The sequence below is a fragment of the Canis lupus genome, chromosome 34, assembly GCF_011100685.1.
Source record: "Canis lupus familiaris isolate Mischka breed German Shepherd chromosome 34, alternate assembly UU_Cfam_GSD_1.0, whole genome shotgun sequence".
In the NCBI taxonomy this organism is placed as follows: domain Eukaryota; kingdom Metazoa; phylum Chordata; class Mammalia; order Carnivora; family Canidae; genus Canis; species Canis lupus.
Genome location: NC_049255.1, coordinates 36,864,001 through 36,884,831, shown reverse-complemented (window position 1 = coordinate 36,884,831; position 20,831 = coordinate 36,864,001). Strand labels below are relative to the sequence as shown.

At 46.3% G+C, this 20,831-nt stretch overlaps 1 protein-coding gene across 1 annotated transcript in view; it reads right to left on the bottom strand.

The window, feature by feature from the left end:
- FNDC3B (fibronectin type III domain containing 3B) overlaps positions 1–20,831 on the bottom strand; it is a 339,739-nt gene that overhangs the window by 6,415 nt on the left and 312,493 nt on the right. Inside the window, exons 24-25 of the mRNA XM_038583908.1 lie at positions 8,999–9,165; positions 6,925–7,052 (exon numbers count right to left, since the gene is read on the bottom strand). Of these exons, the coding sequence (XP_038439836.1) occupies positions 6,925–7,052; positions 8,999–9,165 (295 nt within the window). The remainder of the gene's footprint in view (positions 1–6,924; positions 7,053–8,998; positions 9,166–20,831) is intronic.

The window sequence follows — 20,831 nt, the reverse complement described above, 5'->3', positions numbered from 1 at the left end:
AAAGATGATCCCTCCACCCTTGCCATCCGAACTTTGGGTTCTCATCTGCAATGTCTCAGAAAACAATGCATTGTGATTCTACGGTGTAAGTTAGCACTGGGGTATTTATTAAGTTGGGGAGAAGCTGCCATCTATACCTCAAGCTGCAAGATTTCCTGCTCTACCTCCTTTCATCGATTCTTCTGGATGCCACACCTCTTGAAATATTTGTCTACACTTCTCAAAGGGTGAAAGACTGTAGCTGTTGGAGCTCTCCTCTGTGCAACCCTGGGGAACTGGGTCTGGTCTGACTGGGAGGCCCTGGGCAGATTCTTCTCAAGCATGGAAACTGGAATCAGGATCCCAGGTCTAAGTCCTTGCTCTGTTACTTTCTAGTTTGTGAACTGAGGGAACTAACGGCTTTGAGTCTTAGTTTTTCTCCTCTTTAACATGGAGATAGTAACCTAACCTAATCCTAAGGAGGGTCCAGGGTTAAATGAGAAACTGGATGTGAAGAGTGCTCTGTGAGGCAATACCCTGAAGGTGAGCCAACTTTGTGAAGTGTAATCCTCCTGATTCGAGATAAACTGAGGATTGGAGAGGCTGTTCATCTCTTAAGGACTTACGAGAAATAATGGCAGGGGTAGCCCCCCGATGAAATCCCACTCCTAACTCAGACACCTGTGCTCACCATTGGAACTCCCTGAGCTTTGCTTCTCCCACTGCCTTTGGTCGGTAGTGACACCACTACCCGACCTCCCCGCTAGTCCTAGTCTAACCACCACAGTCCGACCTGGGGTCCAGTTCTCTGCGCCTGGACCATCCCAGTTCCTGCTGTCTCAGAAGGAAGACACTGCCTTTCCTTTATGTGGTACAGAAGCAGTTCCTCCACTCTATTTGTGCCAAGCCAAGGCTTGGGCAGTGTTTCTGTGATGTGGCCTCTGAATTCCTGCCATCAAACAATGATCTTGTTGTAGAAAACCAGCTAAAAACCTATCCCCACAGATGTTCTGGAGACTTTTGGAAAATGGGTGGCTATAGATGTTCACTTACGTCTATTTAAGTGAATCCTATGGTTTCCAGAATTTGCATAGCTAGAGCTTTTGAAGAAAGCTGGCCCAGTAGTGTATTTAATTTCTTAGGAACCCAATTCATGGAATCTTGAATAGTGACTGCATATATTCATTTTGATGGCTCTGCTCAACTCTAACTCCCTGGAATGAAGATCTCAGGAAACATATTTAGAGAGAAAAGGAATGCAACTTTTCTCATACCATTTGGCTAAAAGCTTAATGAAGGAAACATGGATATCTAATTGAAAGGAACTTTCTTAATGACAAGTCCAATTAAAACTTTGGGTAAAGGAAAAACATTTGCAAATTAAACACTTTCTTGTAGTTTTAATTGGAACAGCTCCCCTCTTACGAGCAGTGCCAACACACAAAAATCTTTTAAAAAAACACGACCCACATATTGAGTGTGGGACTGTGGTCTATAACCACCACAGCAAACAGCACCACGGATGGCCTGGGCTAAGGAGATGCTCAGTGAATGTTCTCTAACTAGAACCCTCAACTACTTAAGAATGGATATTCTTATACCACAGGGCTTGAAAAGAGAGGATAATTACCAGAAACAAATGTACAAACCACAGAGGTAACCGAAAAAGAGTGTTCAGTACAGGGGTGCAGCCCTCATGGCAAAAAAAAAAAAAAAAAAAAAAATAAAAAATGGAAGCATTAAGTTGTTCTCAGTGTATTGGTAGAAAACATAGTTTCTAATATATTTTAGAAATAACAATGCTGTTTAAAGCCTTTTGGATTCTTAGGAAAAATGAAAACAAGTCCCAATAACCCCCTCTTTCCCCGAGGATTCTGGTTCCTGAGGTTTGAGCTAATGGACTTGTTTTGGTGTAAATAGTCACAGGCAGGGGAATCACAAGACCACAAGTTCATCCGTCTGCCACATAGCTGGGCCTCTGCTGAAGTGACTTTTCACGGGACCCGGGCAGCTCTCCACTTCAGGATGGCAGGCCGTGGCCTGGTGTCCCTTTATTTTCATTCATTTTGACAGAGGCACCATTATGGGTTTTTCCTCCTGCCTCAACCCAATTTAAAAGGCATGGCTCCATGTAAGACTGTCTTTATTGAAGTAACCAATCATAATATCGCAAGAAGTGTATCAGCCATATTATTTTTATAAAGACTATTTTTCTGTTCTTGATTTGATGTACATTTTAAAGTAATTTTGACATGTTTATTCCAACCAGGAGGATTTACAGTAATACCCAGATAACTAAAATGAAGAATCTGCGACCGACCCTGAATTCAGAACAACATCCTGTGTCGTTGGAATCCTTTCTCCCAGCGAGTCTTTGGGGAGGATCTCTGGAGGCCCACATCGGGGCCAATGCCTGTGTCTCTATTAACGATGCCTCTTTCCTGGACTGCAAAGGGAGACATAACTGTACAGCCTCATCGCTCACAAAGCATGTCCTCATTACTGACGGGGCTGAAGCTCATGGGGACCCTGAGCTAGAGGATGAGTAGCCCAGCTTTTGCCACACAGCAGCCAAGGTTCAGTGAGGTGAATTAATTCTTCCAATATCACATGACTGTGGGATACCCCCAGCTCAAGAGGGAACCCACCGACCTGCAATATTACCCCCTCTGCAGAAGGTACAGGTACGGGTGTTACTAACGTGCTTCTGGAGGGTCTGCTGTTTTCACCCCAAAGGGCCTATCAGCTCTGAGAGCACTGACCATGCTCTTGTGTTATATGCCGGGCATCCCTCATAGTACGAGTACTTAACCGTTTCTCAATAAACCAGGGTCCTATGCCTGGGCTCCATGAAACTGAATATGTATTTGTCTCATGAATTTTAAATGGATGTAGGAGCACTTTTCTGAAGGCCTTCATCAGCTATTTTTAAAGGAACCTAAAAATCTCAGAAAGTTAAGAATCTGTAAAATGACAGCTTTTAAATACCCCTATGTTGATCTATTATTTTGCTCTGGGTTAGGACCCTTTATTCAGGCCAAAATTAAAAACAAAACCAAAAAAAATTATAAAAACCCAAAAACCACATTAGGGAACTGAATTGAAAGCCAATGAGAAATACGTAAGCCACAAGACTTTCAAATAGTTGTATTAAAAGAAGAACTTTCCTCATGGTACCTAATGTGATGCCATAAAGAAGCAATTTAAGTCCCAATACTATATTCTAAAAATGACACAAAATGAAAATTTATACAGAGATGCCATCAAATTAACTGTCAAGGTCCATAAATTTGCAGATGCTTTAAAGGTTTTCTTAATGCAACAAATCTTAGCACCAAGAATTTTAACGACCTGCCACAAATCTTGTTTCCCTAATAATTTGTTAGTTTGTTGCTCTTTTCTCAACTTCGTTAACTATTCTCTGTAAAAGTTCTTGCAGTGTGAACAGGGATATGAATGTGAATACTCTTGCTTTACATTTTTACATACAGATCACACTCTGTTATATCTTGTGAAAAAAAAAAAAAGTCACCTGTATATACATACAATTTTCAGCCTTTTCCAGAATAGAATGCTTCATAATTAATAGTGTCTGAAAAGAAGTTTTAAGCTTCTTGGAAAAAAACATTTATTAATGGCAGAAAAGCCTAATTAATATATGTAAGCATTCTAACCTAGAGTACAATCGTGGGTGAGGACTCACTACTTTAATAAGAGATTGTTTTATAATTAAGGCCAGCTGCTCGCTTCCTATTGTGATAACTGAACAAAAGAAAGCTAATAAGCTAGAACCAAGGTGAAGTTAAAGTCAATGTTTCAAGCAAAACATCAGAGAAAGCCTTGGTGCCGTACTTGCCTGTAAACCCAAGTCTGGGAAGCAGAAAGACACCCCCCCGCCCCTTACAGGGGATTTTTTTCCCCCACCGAAGTTACACCCTTGTAACCCTCCCCCCCTTACTCTTCTGTCACCACCACAGCTGTAAGTAACCCTGTTCCTTGAAACCGCCTCTTTCACGTATGCAAGAAGCAGTTACTGAGCGCCAGAGCTGAGAAAACACAAACGAGCACCGCCAGCCCGTGCGTGAGTGGCTGCTTCTGGCTGGGGCTGGGACCGAGCACACAGTGCTCCCTACGAGTGCGGGGTACATGCTCAGCAATAATTACCTCCCATTTTCTTTTGCTTTGCTTCTATGTGTTCAGAGCCTGTTATCTCTGGACCATAATGATTTTAACCATTACTCTGCACCCATAATAGAAAGAGGCTTGATTCCCTATTTCATGTTCAGAACAAGTGAATGAAATACTCAAAACATCATGTTTAAGTTAATGCTTATTGAATAGGGAGAAGCACAGAAACGGAGTACAAAGAGTTCCTGACTCAACTCTGGCTTTTTATGTACCACTACCCAGCTTAATCGTTTCTTGGGAAATGTAGTAAACACACGGTTACGTAAAGAATGCTAATCCCCATCCACTGAGCCTGCCCCGAGGTACTATGTTCTCATCTATTTCCAACAAGAAACTCGTTTATAACTACAATGAGAAATTCTGAGGTATACACATGGGATTATGTATCATATTAGGATTGATATGTCCATGGGTCTAAATATATAACATTAAGCAAACTAAAAACTTTTAAAAAAATTTAAAGATATTAAGCAATCTCTACTCCCAACATGGAGCTTGAACTCACGACCCTGAGACTGAGAAATCACATGCTCTCCAGACTAAGCCAGCCAGCGTTCCCAAACAGCTGATGAAAAAGAGCTGACCTGATGATAAGATCTAAACTACTGAATGGATTTACCTGTTTTAGCAATGCTTGCAAGGTATAGCTACTGATCAAATAATGCTGCTTTTTCAATGTCAAACAGCAATCACTATCGTTTAAGCAGCAGAACATTTTTCTAAGAACAGGTGGAAAAGCATGGTGCATGGATAGAACGTTTGTAAAATAACAATGACAAACATGCAATGAATGTACTGTTTGGACATGAATCATTCTTAGGTATGATAACCTTAGGTTAAACCATAGGCTGTGAGATCCTGTAACATTTTATCTTTTAACCATTATCACATTGCTGTGGAATAGGACAATGCTACTGGCATTAAGATGACTAAATCCAGTAGGAAAAACCCTCTGCTCGCTGAGCTGAGACCATTTTTCTGGTGAGCTGAAACAAATACATGAAATTATTTACTCTGAAATGGGATATGCCTTATAGAATGAGATTGGGAAGTCAGACGATACACCAGTGTTTTGCTCTTACAGAGGAATGATGGAAACTGGATGACATCATCCACAGATGTTAATCAATACTTGGTAGATGTCATAGTTAAAAAAATACAGGTTTTTTTGCAAAGTGTAGCTAAAGCAATTCATTCTAGGTTTTTTTGTTTTTTTTAAGATTGAGAGCACGAGCAGAGTGAGAGGCGGAGGGAGAAGCAGACTCCCCACTAGCAGGGAGCCCGAAGTGAAGCTCAATCCTGAGAGCCCAGGATCGTGACCTGAGCCCAAGGCAGACGCTTAACCAACTGAGACACCCAGACGCCCCACAATTATATTCTTTTATCTGATTCTTTGTTAACAAAGTACATGAAATGTACCAAAATTTTGTTTTATACATTTACAAGTATTCTTTATTATTAAGTAAGGAATGTGAGCCAGCAATTTAACAAAAACTCCGAATCAAATTATTTTCTACCTGTTTTGTATATCTGGAGCCTCTAGAGCTAAAGAGGCAGATCTTTACAAATTGCTAATATTTTAGAAGACAGTTACTGAGTTTGACACACACGCATGCCTCCATTAAAAGTTCTGGTAAGGAATGGGCCTCACCTTTTCCTTAGTGTAATGGTTCATATCCTGATTTCACAAAAATAGTTACTGAGTTCCTGGAAACACGACCGAAACCGATGGAGTATCTGAACCTTTCATAGCCAGTGACTGGTAATGTGTAGTTTTGGAAGAATTAAGGACCAAAAAGTGTTGTGAAAAATAATAAAAGCAAATTCTTTATCTGGCTCTATTCCTGTTACATTCTCTCTTGCATGGGTTTTTCATGTGATCTCTATAGCCTTGCTGACTCATATGATGGTTCTTGAGCTCTCACCTCACACCTACTGAATCAGAATCTGCATTTAACAGATTCCCGGGGATTCCCTGCATATTAAAGGGTGACAAACAGTGATACCTGGAGCTGCTGAATCCCAGGCCTCAAGAGCTGATAAGTCACAACCCTTCTTCTGTTATAACTCCTATAGAAAAGGCAGATGGGTGGGGGGCCCTAGGGGGCTGAGGCAGTTAAGCATCTGACACTTGATCTCAGCTCAGGTCTTTTTTTTTTTTTTAAAGGCTGGGGTTGGGGGGAGGCAGAGAGAGAGAGAGAGAGAGAGAGAGAGAGAGAGAGAGAGAGAGACTGCCAAGCAGGATCCATGCCCAGTGCAGTGAGGAGCCCGTTCCCAAGACCCTGAGATCATGACCTGAGCTGAAATCAAGAGTCAGATGCTTCACCTACTGGGCCACCCAAGGGCCCCTTAGCTCAGGCCTTGATCTGAAGGTCATGGGTTCTGGCCTAACCTCTTGAAAAGAAAAAAAAGGCAGGACACAGGCTTCAGCAGTTCAGCTTAAATTACTTCTCTATAGTCAAACCATTGGCCCCTTGGTTTTCAACTGCATAAAGATTTTGATATTTGTCAACATTACTGCCAATATCAAATACAACTATGGAATTTAAAGTTCTTTATAGGGTCATGCCTGAGAACTGAAGATTTAATACCTCCACAGATAAAATGTAAACGAGGGCATATAAATGAGTACACGTCAGGCAGATTCTATGGCTGATTTTTAAGAAAAATGCCACTCACCAGTCACTGAACTGTTCATGGCAAGAGGCAGAGGCTTGACTGATAAGCCGCACGTGTGCCATACATACTGGTTCTTACCTGTTTGTACTCAGATTCTCTTCCAACCAATACCTGCAGAATGTAGTTGACAGGGTCACCTTTCATGGGTGGTACCGTCTCCCATAAAATTTCACATGAATTTCCTTCCAACTGTGTCACTCGAGGTGCTGAAATACAAACCCACATGTCCAAGCTCAAAACTCAAAGTATCACAATAACCGCCCACATTTTGGTGATATGGAAGAGGGGGAGTGCTTGTGTCCACTCAGACACAGGGGCTTGCCCAGCCCCCTGTAACACCTGCACTGCACCCTTGACACAGCACTAGCAAGCTATTGGTGAAAAAGTCCTGTGCTCTTTATCCTAGTAATATCTCCTTGGCCTGGATTGCATTTTTGTTAGGTTTTCTTTTCTTTTCAGATTTTACTTATTCACGAGAGAGACACAGGCGCAGAGACACAGGCAGAGGGAGAAGCAGGCTCCCCGTGGGGAGGGAGCCCGATGTGGGACTCGATCCCAGTACTCTGGGATCACACCCTGAGCTGAAGGCAGACGCTCAACCGTTTTTTTGTTAAGTTTGTTATGTTTTCAATAATATTGAACATGTTCTATGATGAGGCCTTGAGCTGGAGACATTTGGAGAATGCAAAAATGGGGACGTAAACTCTGCTTTCAAGGGAATTAAGATTGAGTTGAGGAACGGGGCAAGCAAGGTAGGAGACAAATACAAAGAGAAACATCACGTAAAGGAGAGTAAGCTGGGGTGTACGAACAAAGTGGGAAGGAGAGTCTCATCTGTGTGTGAGGCTAAGGAAGGTTTGAGGAGCATGTGACGTATGAGAGTAAGTCCAAGAGAATGGCCAGCATTGAGAGAAAGCCTTTAAAAATCAAGTTATCTCATATTTACATATTTTTTTAGTTTATTTTTCACCTGTTGGACTCATAATTCTGGCTTAGAGGAAAGTTGTATTAGTTGGTAGTAAAGCATTACAACGTTAAGGGAATTTTAAAAGATTTTCTCATAGCTTATGCTATATCTCTATAGCTTAATTCAATACCTGGTATTTTATTACTTTGTAACCAGAACGCCTAACTCCTTTCTGAACTCCCTTTACTCTTCACATTTTTTTAGAGGGGGTGGTTTCTGCTTGCAATTCTGTACAACACTGTTTCAGAGAAATAAAGGTCTTTTTAAAAATAAGTTGCAGTTAGTTGGCCAAAACACCATGCAATTTATGGAAAAAAGATAAGGGATCTTTATCAGACAAAACGGTCTTCCAGCCAAGACAACAATTTCCTGAACCCAAGAGTAAGAAGATCTGATCAAGGGGCAGCGTTAGGAAACTGCCCTTCTGAAGAAAACGTACGTGGAATTCAAGTGCTTTCAACTCCGTGCTCCAATGTCCATCCACAAGCACACACTCAGAGGGGCACAGAATCACGGAGACCCTCAATGTGGCCAGCCGTCCTTGGAAGGCGAGTCCATCAGCCCCAGTTGAGCGCGGAGGGGCTGGTGGGGACGGCCTGGCCTGGAGAGACGGGCTCACCAGACCCAGGGGAGGCAGGGCCTGGGAACAGGGCCTTCTGCTCACTCCCTGTCCCCACGAAGGGACGGAATGAACTAGGCACCGGCAGGCCTCCGGACAAATACTCAGGGAGCTGAGGCCAGGCCACTGCGGCACTTTTTCGAAGGCCCCTCTGCACAGTAAGGGCTGGGGCCCGGGGCACAGGCTGCGGAAGGGGCCGGGGTCGGGCACCAGAGTCATCCCAAGGTGGATCCCAACCTTGGCTCCTCCTGACAGTCCCTGGGCAGAGCGATCCTCAAACCCCCCACAAACCCCTCACGGTCCCACCCAAGGCGGGTCACTCCAGACTGTTCCTCTTCCTTAGCTGTGCCCTGGGGGTTGGAGCCTACCACACGATTTGCAGTCCGTCTTCCCACGGACTTGAGGAAAGGCCTCCTGGGGAGGTGCCCTCCTTTCCGCAGAAGACCCGCCCGCAGCCTCTCTCCTGGGAGCTGGCTGGGCTTCAAGGGTGCTGACACGAGGGGGTGTATGTAAGGTAATTTCCTTCCGCTCACAGAAGAACTTGCCAGGATTCACTGCCTACAAACCTTTGATGGCCGGGGGGACGCTCTTGGTCGTGCTGAACGTATAGGTTTCGGAGAAGGGCCCTTCCCCAGCCTCACTGGCGGCCTGGATTCTGAAGGAGTAGCACGTGAATTCCGTCAGTCTCTGCACCTTGTAGGTGTGGCTGGGTCCTCTGTAGATGGAAATAAACCTGGAGGAAGGAGCAGAAGCCATCAGCCTGCCTGAACTTCCATTAGTGAAGAGAAGCTCGTCGTCACTGCGAACTCACCTTCGACTCGGGGTTAGGCCACGACAGTAACGCTACCTGGGCACCTGAGAAATGCGCTCTTGACCCGGATTTCCCAAGTAACTGAGGCGTGGCCGGAAAATCCCTTAAATTTTAACCTCGATCTTTTGCAAGAGCATCCAAAGCCCCTTCCCAAACCAGCAAGACGACATTAAAGACTACAGATCTTTGAGAAGACATTTTAGAAGGAGAAAAAAAGATGTTCTGCTCCTAAATCATCCATCAGGCTAAAATGATGGAAAAGCCGACACAGGTGAACTGGGCAGTTTATAAACTGGCAGCTTCTGGATCCTCCTCCTCCCGGAACCCGGACTCTTCCGGACTCTGCTAGTTGTGATCTCTAGGGGGCGTAAGCACGGAAGGCAGGCAGGTAGAAAGCAAGGCCTTCCGGCCTCAGGTCTCCCCGGGGTCTTGAGAAACGTGCGCTTTTACAGTGAAACTGGATTACCTGGAACTAGCGTGTACTACCGTCAGTTTGTCGTTTTACAGTTAAAGGTAGAACCTCTGGAAGTACCCCCCCACCCCACCCCCGCTCCAGATTATCCAGGATTTCTGTAGGTTCGAGATTTGAGTCCTGCCAGCCCAGGGACATCATGAGAACCGCCGCCCGCCCTGGGCCGACAGGCCTGTCGATGCTCCCAGGTGCCAGAGTCTGAGGACAACGCGCCGTCTTCAGATACTGCTGGAAGTCGGTCAGACTGAATCACGGCGGAAAACGTCTCGACTCTTAGGCTGACATGGCCGGGGCCGGGGGGGGGGGGGGAGTGGGGGGGTAGGCAGCAACTATGAATCCATTTAGCAAACGTCTCTGGAACATCTGCTGTGTGCCAGGCCCTGTGGCTTCCAGGATGACTAAGAGCAAATCCCTGCGGGCTGGCTGGTCCTGTGCGCGGTCAGGGCTGTCGGAAAGCAGCAGCGTTTCCCTGTGCCAGAGAAAGGTCCCTCTGGATGGAGGGAGGGAGGGGTGGAAGGATGGAGGGAGTGAGGGAAGGATGGAAGGAAAGAGGGAGGGAGGGATGGATGAAGGAGGGATGGAGGAGTCTAGAAATTCAACAACTTTTTTAGAGAACTCGTCAGAGCCCATACTTATTTTAACACCCCCACGCACTCATCGGCCTTCACAATTCGGGTTCCTGAGCCCCGGTCATGTGACTATTTAACACCCCCTCTGCTCTGCCGGGCAAGGAAGCACCTTCTACTAAGGGCTGAACACCTGCGATTCCCGGGAAAGCCAGAGTCCACTCCGACCCTGGCGAATACCATGGCAACCTGCCCAGGGCCCGCCACGCCCCTCCGCTACGAGGGCACCCGTGATGCCCGAGGCAACAGCTCCTCTTAACGTGGCCTCACCTGGGCCGGTCTCCGCCCAGAGCAACCGCCCTTGGTTACACGGCACAGCGGAACCCCCGGTTTAAGAAGTAGACAAACTTGCCATAAGAGCCCGGGCCTTGGGCACATCTGGAGAGGACGGCGAGCACCAGCACCGCCTCCCCGCCACGCCCCGCTCTAGGGAGGCCGCGTCCTTTCCAAAATAAGGTCAAACCATCTGCGTGGACGGGAGCACTCACAGTCACAGAGAACTGCACGGAGGCAGTTCAGGACTCTAACTCGCCGGTGTCATCTAAGTTGGGCGAAGAGCATACACCTCAATTTTCAAATACATCAAAACCTGCTTATGGACTGGGCTGGGGTCCCCCCCCCCTTTAATTTACTGTTTGGCTCTTTTACTGCCACATTTCAAGTTTTTAGAAATTGAAACGCGGCACCCCACATGTATAGAAGGCACCATGGACACAGGTGCTACAACGAAGGACCTTAAAAATCACCATGAGGGCACAGGGGTTAAGTCTGGGGACAGCGCTACTGGCAAACGGGAGAGGCTGCGTCTGCTTTTAGGGAAAAAAGCTCAAGGTCGACATCTACGCCCTGGCTGTCCGGGCCGGGTTCGCTGGGGCCCGTTGCGTTCAGGGAAGGTGGCTTTAGGCAGGACAGGGGAGGCCCACCCTGTCGCCGGGACTTCCCTTGGAGAGGAAGCTGGGGACGGGCAGCCTGGCGCGGCCAGCGGAGCAGCCGAGGGCAGGAGGGAAGGGGCAGCTCTTTCTCCCTCCCGTCCTTTCTAGAATGAGCACGTGTCCGACCGGTTCTCTAGTCTCACCCTCTGTCCACTTTGGCAATAAGAAGTCATGACTTGCTTGCTGCCCTGCTTTGTGACCTCTTAGAACAGGCGCGGGAGGAGCCCTGGGCCTGTCATTGCGCCAGCCAGGGACGGAGCCCCGTGTGAGAGGAGGGAGACGGTGGACGCCCTGGCTCTCTCCTGAGTGCAAGGGGCACGGCGGCCAGGGGAGACACCAGGAAGCCTAGCAGCTTTGGGAGGAACATTCCCGAAGAGCTGGCGGGGCCGACCCCAGCCCCAACACCCGCTCGGAGGAGAGGCGGTGTCCTGCCCTCTTGAGGCCTGGACCTGAGCTGGACACACGGGCCCAGGTCACAGGGAGCCGACGGGCGGCCAAGGGCCTCGGGGGCCACTGAAGACACGGACGGCAAGTGTGCAAAGGGTTGAAAGGTTCATACGTTTATCACGTTAAGGTCTCCTGTGGCCTCGTCCTCCTCGAGGAGACGCGAGACGTAGAGCAGAAAGGGAGGGAGGGAGGGCGAGGCGAGGCTGTGGGCCGGAGAGGAGGAAGATGGGAAATGGGTCACCACAGTCAGGTCTGGTCTCACGCCTCTTTATTTTAACAAAGCGGTTTATCAGACGCCGAGGTCCAGGGACTCCAGCGAAAGCTCCGTCCACGTCAGCCTGCCAGTCGAGCCGCAGAACCCTTCCCGGAGCCCGGAGCCCGCCGCCCGTTCAGGTCCCTGGAGAGCGCTTCCACCGCCAGCCCCGGCAGCCCCGACACCCCCGGCAGCCCCGACACCCCCGGCAGCCCCGGCAGCCCCGACAGCCCCGGCACCCCCGAGAGCCCCGACACCCCCGGCAGCCCTGACAACCCCGACACCCCCAGCAGCCCCGACACCCCTGACAGCCGCCTGCGCTTTTACTCCAACTCTCAGGGTTTCGAGGGGTTTCAATCTTGAGAAGTCGAAGGGCTAACACTGGTCCCAGGCTGCCTCCCCAGCCCCCCGGGCGCCCCCGCACCCTCACTGGCGCAGCGCACCCCGCGCACCACGGCTTCGTCTGCCTCCGGGTCCTCAGTTCCCTCCTCTGAGCTGTACCTTCTGATTTGAGCGAGGGCGACCACCGCAACCCAGAAAGCTCACACGCCACCACGGAAAGGACAGTCCCTCTTTTACCGCAGTCCTGTACTTATTTTCCATCATCCCAAGAGGCGGGAGAAGAAAGAATCTTCTTCCTTTGGAGCCAGTGATTTATGCCAGTTGCATGGTGGCCTCTCTAGGAGGCTCCGTAGGTTAACACCCTGTGGCTAGGACCACCCGGGGAGAGATTAAAAATATTCATCAAATATTTGTTTTACAAAGACCAACTGAATTTTTTCTCTTTCCTAAATCTTTTTTTTTTTAAGCCACCTTCATTTTAAAACTCATTAATAAGTCAGCCAGAGGCCTCTGGTGATAGAATTAAACGCATGCTGCGCGTCAAGACACAATGATCGAAGGCGACACGTTTTATGTGGAATCAAGGATCCAGCACCTAGAGCACGTCTTTGCCATGGAAAGGGGACAGGAGCCATGCAGCTTTGCAGATTCCACCCCCCCCCCCCCCCCCCCCCCCCCCCCCCCCCCCCGGGTCAGCCTCTGGGCTCCACAGGGCCTGGGATTCAGAGTCGCCACCAGGGGTCAACAGGTGTCCTACTGCCATGAAGGCCCAGACCCAGATCACTTCAGCATGTCTTGCTCCAAGCCTGGGGGAAAAAAATCAGCTGGGAATGGGGAGAATCTGGAGCAGCTGGGGTGCCTACCAAATCAACAGATGGAGATAAGTCTCTCCCCAAGACCTCAATCCCTTGACTTCTGAGGGTGAGAGGGTGGCCCAGGCAACAAGGGACCCACTCTGTGGAGATGTTCCGATGCTACAGAAACGCAATGAAATACGTGTAGCAGGTGGCACGGTTCCTGGACTATAGGAACGGCTCAGTGAAGTCACTGGACACTCTCAGTGTCAGTTCAGGCTAAGGCATATGCAGCCACGGCACCCCTGTGGAGCCACAGCTCCTTACCAGTCACCCGAGCTGGGGGCCTAGACTGGCACTGCCTCTGAGGGGTCTTCTGCTCTGTTCTCTACCCCTGCTGCCCATGGCCACATACCTCAGGTGGCATCAGCCCCGTGACCCCGGGCTCCTGGGAAGACCCAGTAAGAGTACTGGAGTGGGAACACCTGTAAAGCTGCCCCATTGGCTCAGGAACAGAAGGTACAGTGGGTATAAAGAATCTCTGCAGGCCACAGGCTTGAGTTTGAATTTAGGTTCAACAGCCTGGCGATCGTGGGCTCTACGGCAGCCGTGTAAGCCACCTCCATCTGTGTAGAATGGTGCGATAACGAACACTGTCCCCGCTCGGAGGCGGTTGTGAGAATCCAACAGGATAATGCAGGCAGCGCTCGTTACGAAATGCCTACTCCTTGTCATGATACTAATACTAATGTTATTAATGACGAGACACCAAGGTTGATGAGCAATTTACCCTGTTTTTCAATGTTGGAGAAGCCTGACGGATGCCCAGGATGGTATCCCTTACTTGCATCCTCTTAGGCTTTCCTCAGCCAGAGAGAAAGCTGTCCACGTGGGTACCACCCACCCCCCGCCACCACCGCCCCAACCCGGTCCCGGTGAACCCAGGCGGCTGAAGGCACATGAATATGGGGTTCTGTATCAGTGCAGCCCATTGATGGAACCTAGGGAAAGGACAAATGGGAAGAAATGCTCTCGTACTATAAATATTTACTTGGAAGGGGAAACAAACAAGTCAAAGGTTGGTGCGTCACTGAAAGTTTACAGTCTAGATGAATTCTTTATGGCTCTGCCTCCTACTTGTTTCAGCCTTGACACTAAACCCTTCTAACGTAGCGAGCACACGTGGATTTTTGTATTGCCAATTTAACAGTTATTTTAAAAAACTGTTCTACTACAAAGACGCATAAAAGCCTTGGCCACAATGCGCAGTCTGTTACCTTCACTACAGACTGGGACAAGTTGATAACTCTCCAGGCTGAGCTTCCAGACATTTGGGATAATAATAACCATCTTGTTCACCTGGCAGGAACGTTTATGAGATCCTAAATGAGAGGAGCAAGTAAATTCTACGATTTCTTATTAAATTTACACTAGGAAGGCAGAAACAACAGATTCTTGACAGTTTCAAGAAGTTGTAGGAGAAGGTCATACTATTAACCTCGATATTTTAGGCACATTATGAAAGATTCCTTTTTTGCAGTGAAGTGCAACTGAAGGAAGAAATTCAGACACGTTACGTCTTTGAATGTTTGTTTTAAACCACATTCGAGTAAAATGATATATAAAGAACTGAATTTAAAAATCTATTTCCTCAAAAGTTTGGTTAAAAAAAAAAAAAAAAAAAAAAGGAAAAGAAAAATCACCCAGGAATGCCCTGGATGGCCCATCACTTAAGTTCATGGTAGAAAATGAGGTAAGAGTAAGGTTTTTGTGTGTTTACTACCTTGTTGCTACCTTATAAGCCCGAGAGGCCCATTACAGGCTAACAGTAGCTCGTTAATATTAACGCCTCACAATGATCTACCAGTTGACCTAAACTGACCTCTAGTGTCCTAAAGGCTGAAGACGCACATTTCAAAAGTTGCTCTACAACACCACAAATCCACAGTAAGCTCAGTACAGCCCAGTCCCGACCTGTAATAGTCCTTAACATGACATGTCACTGCCTCCATTTTCTCTTGATCCCCCTGGACCGCATGGGCATGTGCATGGGGGGGGGGGGGGGGGGGGAAGAGGGACAATCTCCTACATTACTGAAGCCATGTTTGGGAATGGAGAGGTTCAAAACAGGAATGGGCAGTATGTGTCCTCATTCCTCATTCCACCAAGAACACGGAGTCCCGTCATGTCTATGCAGAAGCAGATGGGAGCAGATGGCATCATGTGGGGACACCTGAGGCAAGGAAGGTGCATTTCCTAAACTAGCTTTGATGTCGGGGAGCATCTCCCCACGTTCTCAGCTGCGTATACGCCTACTGGCTTGTGGGTGACCCAGCTGTAATACTTTTTCATTAGGTTTCGTTGCATGCCCCCTTTTCTAAGAAATAAAATGGCAGTATAGCTACCGATGAGCACTCTACAAAGAATAATAGGTAATTCCTTTTTTCAATTTTTTTTTGTTCAAACTGTACTTAGTTATCCATATATTAAAAAAGAGACTTATTTTTCAAAAAAAGGATCTCAGGATGAAGACCACCTGAGAACCCTGAAACCTCCCATCTGCTTTCTTTTCAAGTAAGCATATGCAGGGAATCTCATCTTCAAGAATACTCTTCCCAGAATCTTTCAAATTTCGGTTGCCTATTTCTATTTTAACGGGCTTGCCTCAATCTTACCTGACTTAGGAAAAAAATGCTGAGAAAACTGCTATCCAATTCCATTCATGTTGGAATAGATTAAAAAAAATCTATTTTCAAATAGAAAAAAAAAAACCCCTGTAATCTGAATTTTTTACTTCTGGTCCAATTAAGATCTCTAACAGTTCATTTAGCATCACTTAGCTCTGCCCATACCTGACATTTCAGCCTGAAAACCGACCAAGCTAGCATTACTCTTTATTTTGTAGGCTTAATTTTTATGCTTTTCTAAGACATAGGATGCTCCCCCCTCCCCCCCCATCCTTCAGGGACTGGAGACAGGCATCATTAGTTCCATTTTGCAGAGGTAGAAACTAAGGCAAAAAGAAGTTAAGGGACATGCCTCCAGCCATCTAGAAGCTCAGTAACAGATCAGGGATTACAGTAGAGATTTGATACCCCTGTGGAGAACCACAATTGCCTTCTGGTGCTTGAAGGTTATATCACAGTGTCATTTACCCAACAAGGGTGATCATGTGCATCAGGACTATTCCAGAAAAGCAAACTAATACCGAGGGTCTCCGCGGGCCCTGAGCTAGTTGCCTGGCATCTTGTATCTATTCAGCAATATGCTCTGAGAAACAGAAGCAGGGGTTTGTTCTGTAACAGGCACACATTAAGAAAGCCCAATTCTCCTGTAGTGCTCATCCACTCCGGCGACTTTTATTAATTGCCTAGTATGTATTTTTTCAGGGTTTCTTCCTATAGATTATTTTCTGTCCCTAACAGTAAACAGTCATATTGGGCATATTAACAAAGGCCCCCTCCCCCGCCCAATTTTGTCTGATGAGGGGAAAAGTGTCACGGGCACAAGGGCAGAGTTAAATGGAGAGCAACCGGTAATTATCCAGTCTTATTAGCGCCCTCTCCCCCATCCCCGTTTTGCTGGAAATGCATGGGCTGTAAAAGACATTGGCTATCTGGCTAAACCCGAACAACAGATTAGCCGTAAATGCATTCCTGGAACTTAAGTTCCTCTCATCTCGATGCTGTGTACAATTATCAGGAACATGGACCCATGAGGGTCAGGACGAGAATCAGCATCAACTCAAATTCTGTTAGGGCAGCATAACGTTTCATTTCAATAACACAGACAAATGCACCTTAAAAATCGTCAGTACAGCCTTACGATCTTAAAAGGCATGAGTTGATCTTGTTATTCTAATCCTTGTATTAGGTTAATGCAGCATTATGAAAATGTTTACTTTGGGTGTATACCCTTCTTGCATACACAGGAACTAAAGACATTCAGATCTTCTGTGCTAGATTGGCTAAGGATAATAGACTTAATCACTGTACGGTCACACTAGGATAATTTTTGTTTTTCTGCTGAAATTGAATAAAATCTCTTGTGCTGTCTGCTCATTGTGTTCCATTAACTTATTTTCTCAGCAAGATAAGTTCCTTACAGGGAGTCACATACTTCAAAAGACTTGGCACATTATAGTCAATCAGGAAAAAAATGATGATTGAATGATTATATTCTAACTGCAAGGAATAAACTCAGCCATATAAATATAAAGCGCGGCTCTGAAGCTGCTACATCAATATGTAGTCAGTGACCTTGGGCTGGGAGCCTTGTGAGTCAAAAGCTTGAATACAGGGAAAACAAATGTCCTGCTCAAGGGGGAAAAAAATTTCAACATAGCAAGTCCAGGTGACTCAGATGAGTTCTGGGTTGATTTACCTTGAGGCAAGGATCCCTTTCGGGATCCCTTCTATTTTACATGAAATAGCCCCAAATTTAAAAAGAACCACATGTACAAGAACAAGAATAGAAAGAGGCATTCGGCTGGAGAAATATCTGTGCTTTGGAGATTGTGTCCTTGGTTTTCCACCCAATCCTGAGTGTTTATCACTGGTCTCCAACCTAAGGCTCTTTTGCAGAAGATGATAAGATTGGAACCCTTTTAAGATTCACACACCCTCTTATCTCCTCTGAGAAACCTTCTCTGCTCATTTAATTTTAAGCCTGTAATCATAAGTTGAAATCATAATAATCATTAAAATTAAATTCAAGTCAACTTATCAAAAACAACCCATTTTTTTCATTTAGCTGGTAGAAGTCTTTGGGAGAAATCCTATCAGCATAGAAAATATTTCACTTTTTTATTCAAAAACTAGATAATGCAGATAAAAGCTCTCAATGTCTGGCACTTTGTAGGTGCTCGATAAATAGAAGTGTCCTTTAGGAAGTTTGGAAATATATTTTTGGCCCAACGTTATACTTAGAAATCTCTGGCTCATTTCAGATTTTTTTGACTGAGAGGTGAATAAATACAAGAAACAAAGCAGCACATTGTAGATATAAAGCCTTAGGGGCTTGAGACATTAAGAGGTCACTTTTAAAGAAGTTAGTAGCTTTCCCATTCTTTTCTTATTTGCCCAAAGCAGAGACTGAGAAATGAAGGAAAAATAGACCGCGTGCCCTAATCATTTACAAGAGACACCCTTTTGTAAAGGATTTTGCTCACACATGACCTACACAGATTCAGTGCTTTCATGTGAAAAAGGTAGGAAGGGACTCAGTTCACCTCCTAGTGTAGCCTCTGTTTTATGGATGAGGAGAAAGACCAATACTTTAGAGGCCAAATCAAGCCAATTTTAATTAATCATTGCCGAGCACGGAGTTATTAGTTTTTGCTGTGCTTCTGTTGCAAAATGTTTTGAGACTAACATTACTTTCATAGCTGACCAGGACAGCTGCACAACTCCCACTTTGGCGGCTCTCCCTTTCAATGCCGAGTGCCGGTGCGGAAAAGATATTAAACCCACAATTAAGTCTATACCTCTGGTTCTCACCTCAGCCACAAGCAGGGCACGTAATATTTTTGCCACACACACGATAAGAACTTATTCGTAGTTAATGAAATCAATGCATATGCTGGGGAATGTGTGTACTTTTCCCAAAAGTCACAACTGGAAATCACTGTGGCAACAAGTTCAATGAAAAAATCTCCTTGAATGAACGTCGGTACTTTCAACTGGACAAGGCAGGTCCAAGTCGCAAAGAACCTCGAGGAGACTAGCGGGGACAGAAACTATGCTAATCACGAGAATTCTAACATATCCAACTCAGATGATTTCTCCCTAATCCTTGTGAATTGAAGATCCAGAGTTAAAGGCAGGCTTGGATTTAAGGGGCCAATCGATACAAGAGTTCAGTTTCAAGACACTAAGGAAGGTCATCTTCAAACTCAAATTAGGCCAAGTTTCATCCTATTAAATCACAGGAAAATTGTTCCACAAATAGAACGAGAATTTATTATGTTCTATACTCCCATCACTTTAATAACTTTCTGAGAGCACTGACAAATCTAATTTAAAAAAGATAAATTTGGTCTCCAGATCATAAAATTAAGAAAAATAATGCTCCTAATGGTAAGTTTTCTTAAATTGCCATTTAAATTTAGGCAAGTCATTTATTTGATTAACAGTGCCATCTCTGGGCCTCCTCCCCCCACCCCACCCCATCCCCCCTTTTTTTTAAATAGCAAGAATTGATCACTGGATTCGGCACCCTTTTCTGTCTGGCGTCTATTTTTATTTATACATCTCATGACAGCATACTCATTTGGATCAGCGTTCACGGGCATCTGTACAGTTCTGCATCCGAGGTGCCCCCTGCAGACACCCCGCCCGCGCAGGGCAGGGCTACAGCAGGGTGCAGAGCCTCTGCTCTCCCCGCATTCCTGGGGGTAACAACAGAGGCAACCGCACAAGAAACCAGGCAGGCCTCCCTGTGATCCCAATTCTGCTACCAGTGTGAATCGTTTCTGGGCTTCGCCTTTTCTAAAGCAGTACACTAACTAGAGGATGCCCTCTAATGGAGATTCTCTCTACCACCAAAGGGCAGCCAAAAACCCAGGGAAAAAAACCAAAAGGCTCCTTTACAAATTTCCCCAAATGCTAGGTTTAAATATTTATCCAGGATTTCTGTTAGTCCATAATTCTGATTCTTGCCAGCCCTCTCCAGTCGAGGAGTCCCCTGCCAGTAAAATAATGAACATGCATCCAAAGGTACAGAGCACAGTGAGATGAATGATCTTGTCTACGAGCGAGAATACATTTGATCTCTAATGGACCTACCAAAAGCAGCCTCATTTTCTCTGCGCTTTCCACACCAGGACTAGTTTCAAATAGGACAATCGCTTTTTGTTCTTTTATAGTCAAATGACTGGGCTTGACAGGTCCTTCAAAGTCAAGTTGAAATGTCACCTGTCTCAAAAGAGCCATTCCTGGTCTTTGCAACCAGATGGTCCCTGCCTCCTCCAGCCTCCCAGAGCACTTCTCTCCATGGGCATTAATGTTCTGAGACCACTTGTGGGTTGGGATTATGCTGCTGGAGGCAGGGGCTTGTTCTTCCTTGATCTTGGTCTCCACCGGAGGGCCCCCCCCCCCTCAAACAGGGCCTTCCCCCCAGCAGGGCTCCACTGCACTGAAAGGAATCAAAGCAGCTGAGTCCAGAGTTAGGTAAGGGGTGAAGACTGGATGGGGGTTTCTGTGCTAACTACACCAGTTCCCTGCATGAAGGAGCAGGAGGCTGTGATGCACAAAGTGGGAAGATAGAAAGGGTTTTGTGTTTAGCAGATAGGCCACAGGGACGTTGAAGCAGGTACCTGCTCCGTCAGGGTGTCTCGGATTTTTGGTCACCCCCCCCCCCCCCCCACCGCCCCGCCACACACACACACCCACCTCCTTCACCTGATTCTCTGATTTGGACTTTTGGTCACAGAACATTCGGTCATCATTACCTTTTACTCTGTATCTGAATTATTCCTACATACAGTTCAGAAGCCCAGCTTCTGATAGGCCATTTTCAGAGGAAATGAAGTTAGGCTCAATAAATACTATGTGAAAGGCTGGATTTGATTTCTATGGCCAAGAGTATTTCCTGGGCGTGGAGTCTTATAAAGAACCTCCTGTTTGCTCTGGTTAATTTGATCTTGCATTACCCATAGTTACAGAGTACAATCCCCATCTGTACATCACCACAGCTATTTCAGATTGGTAAACATGTTTGTCC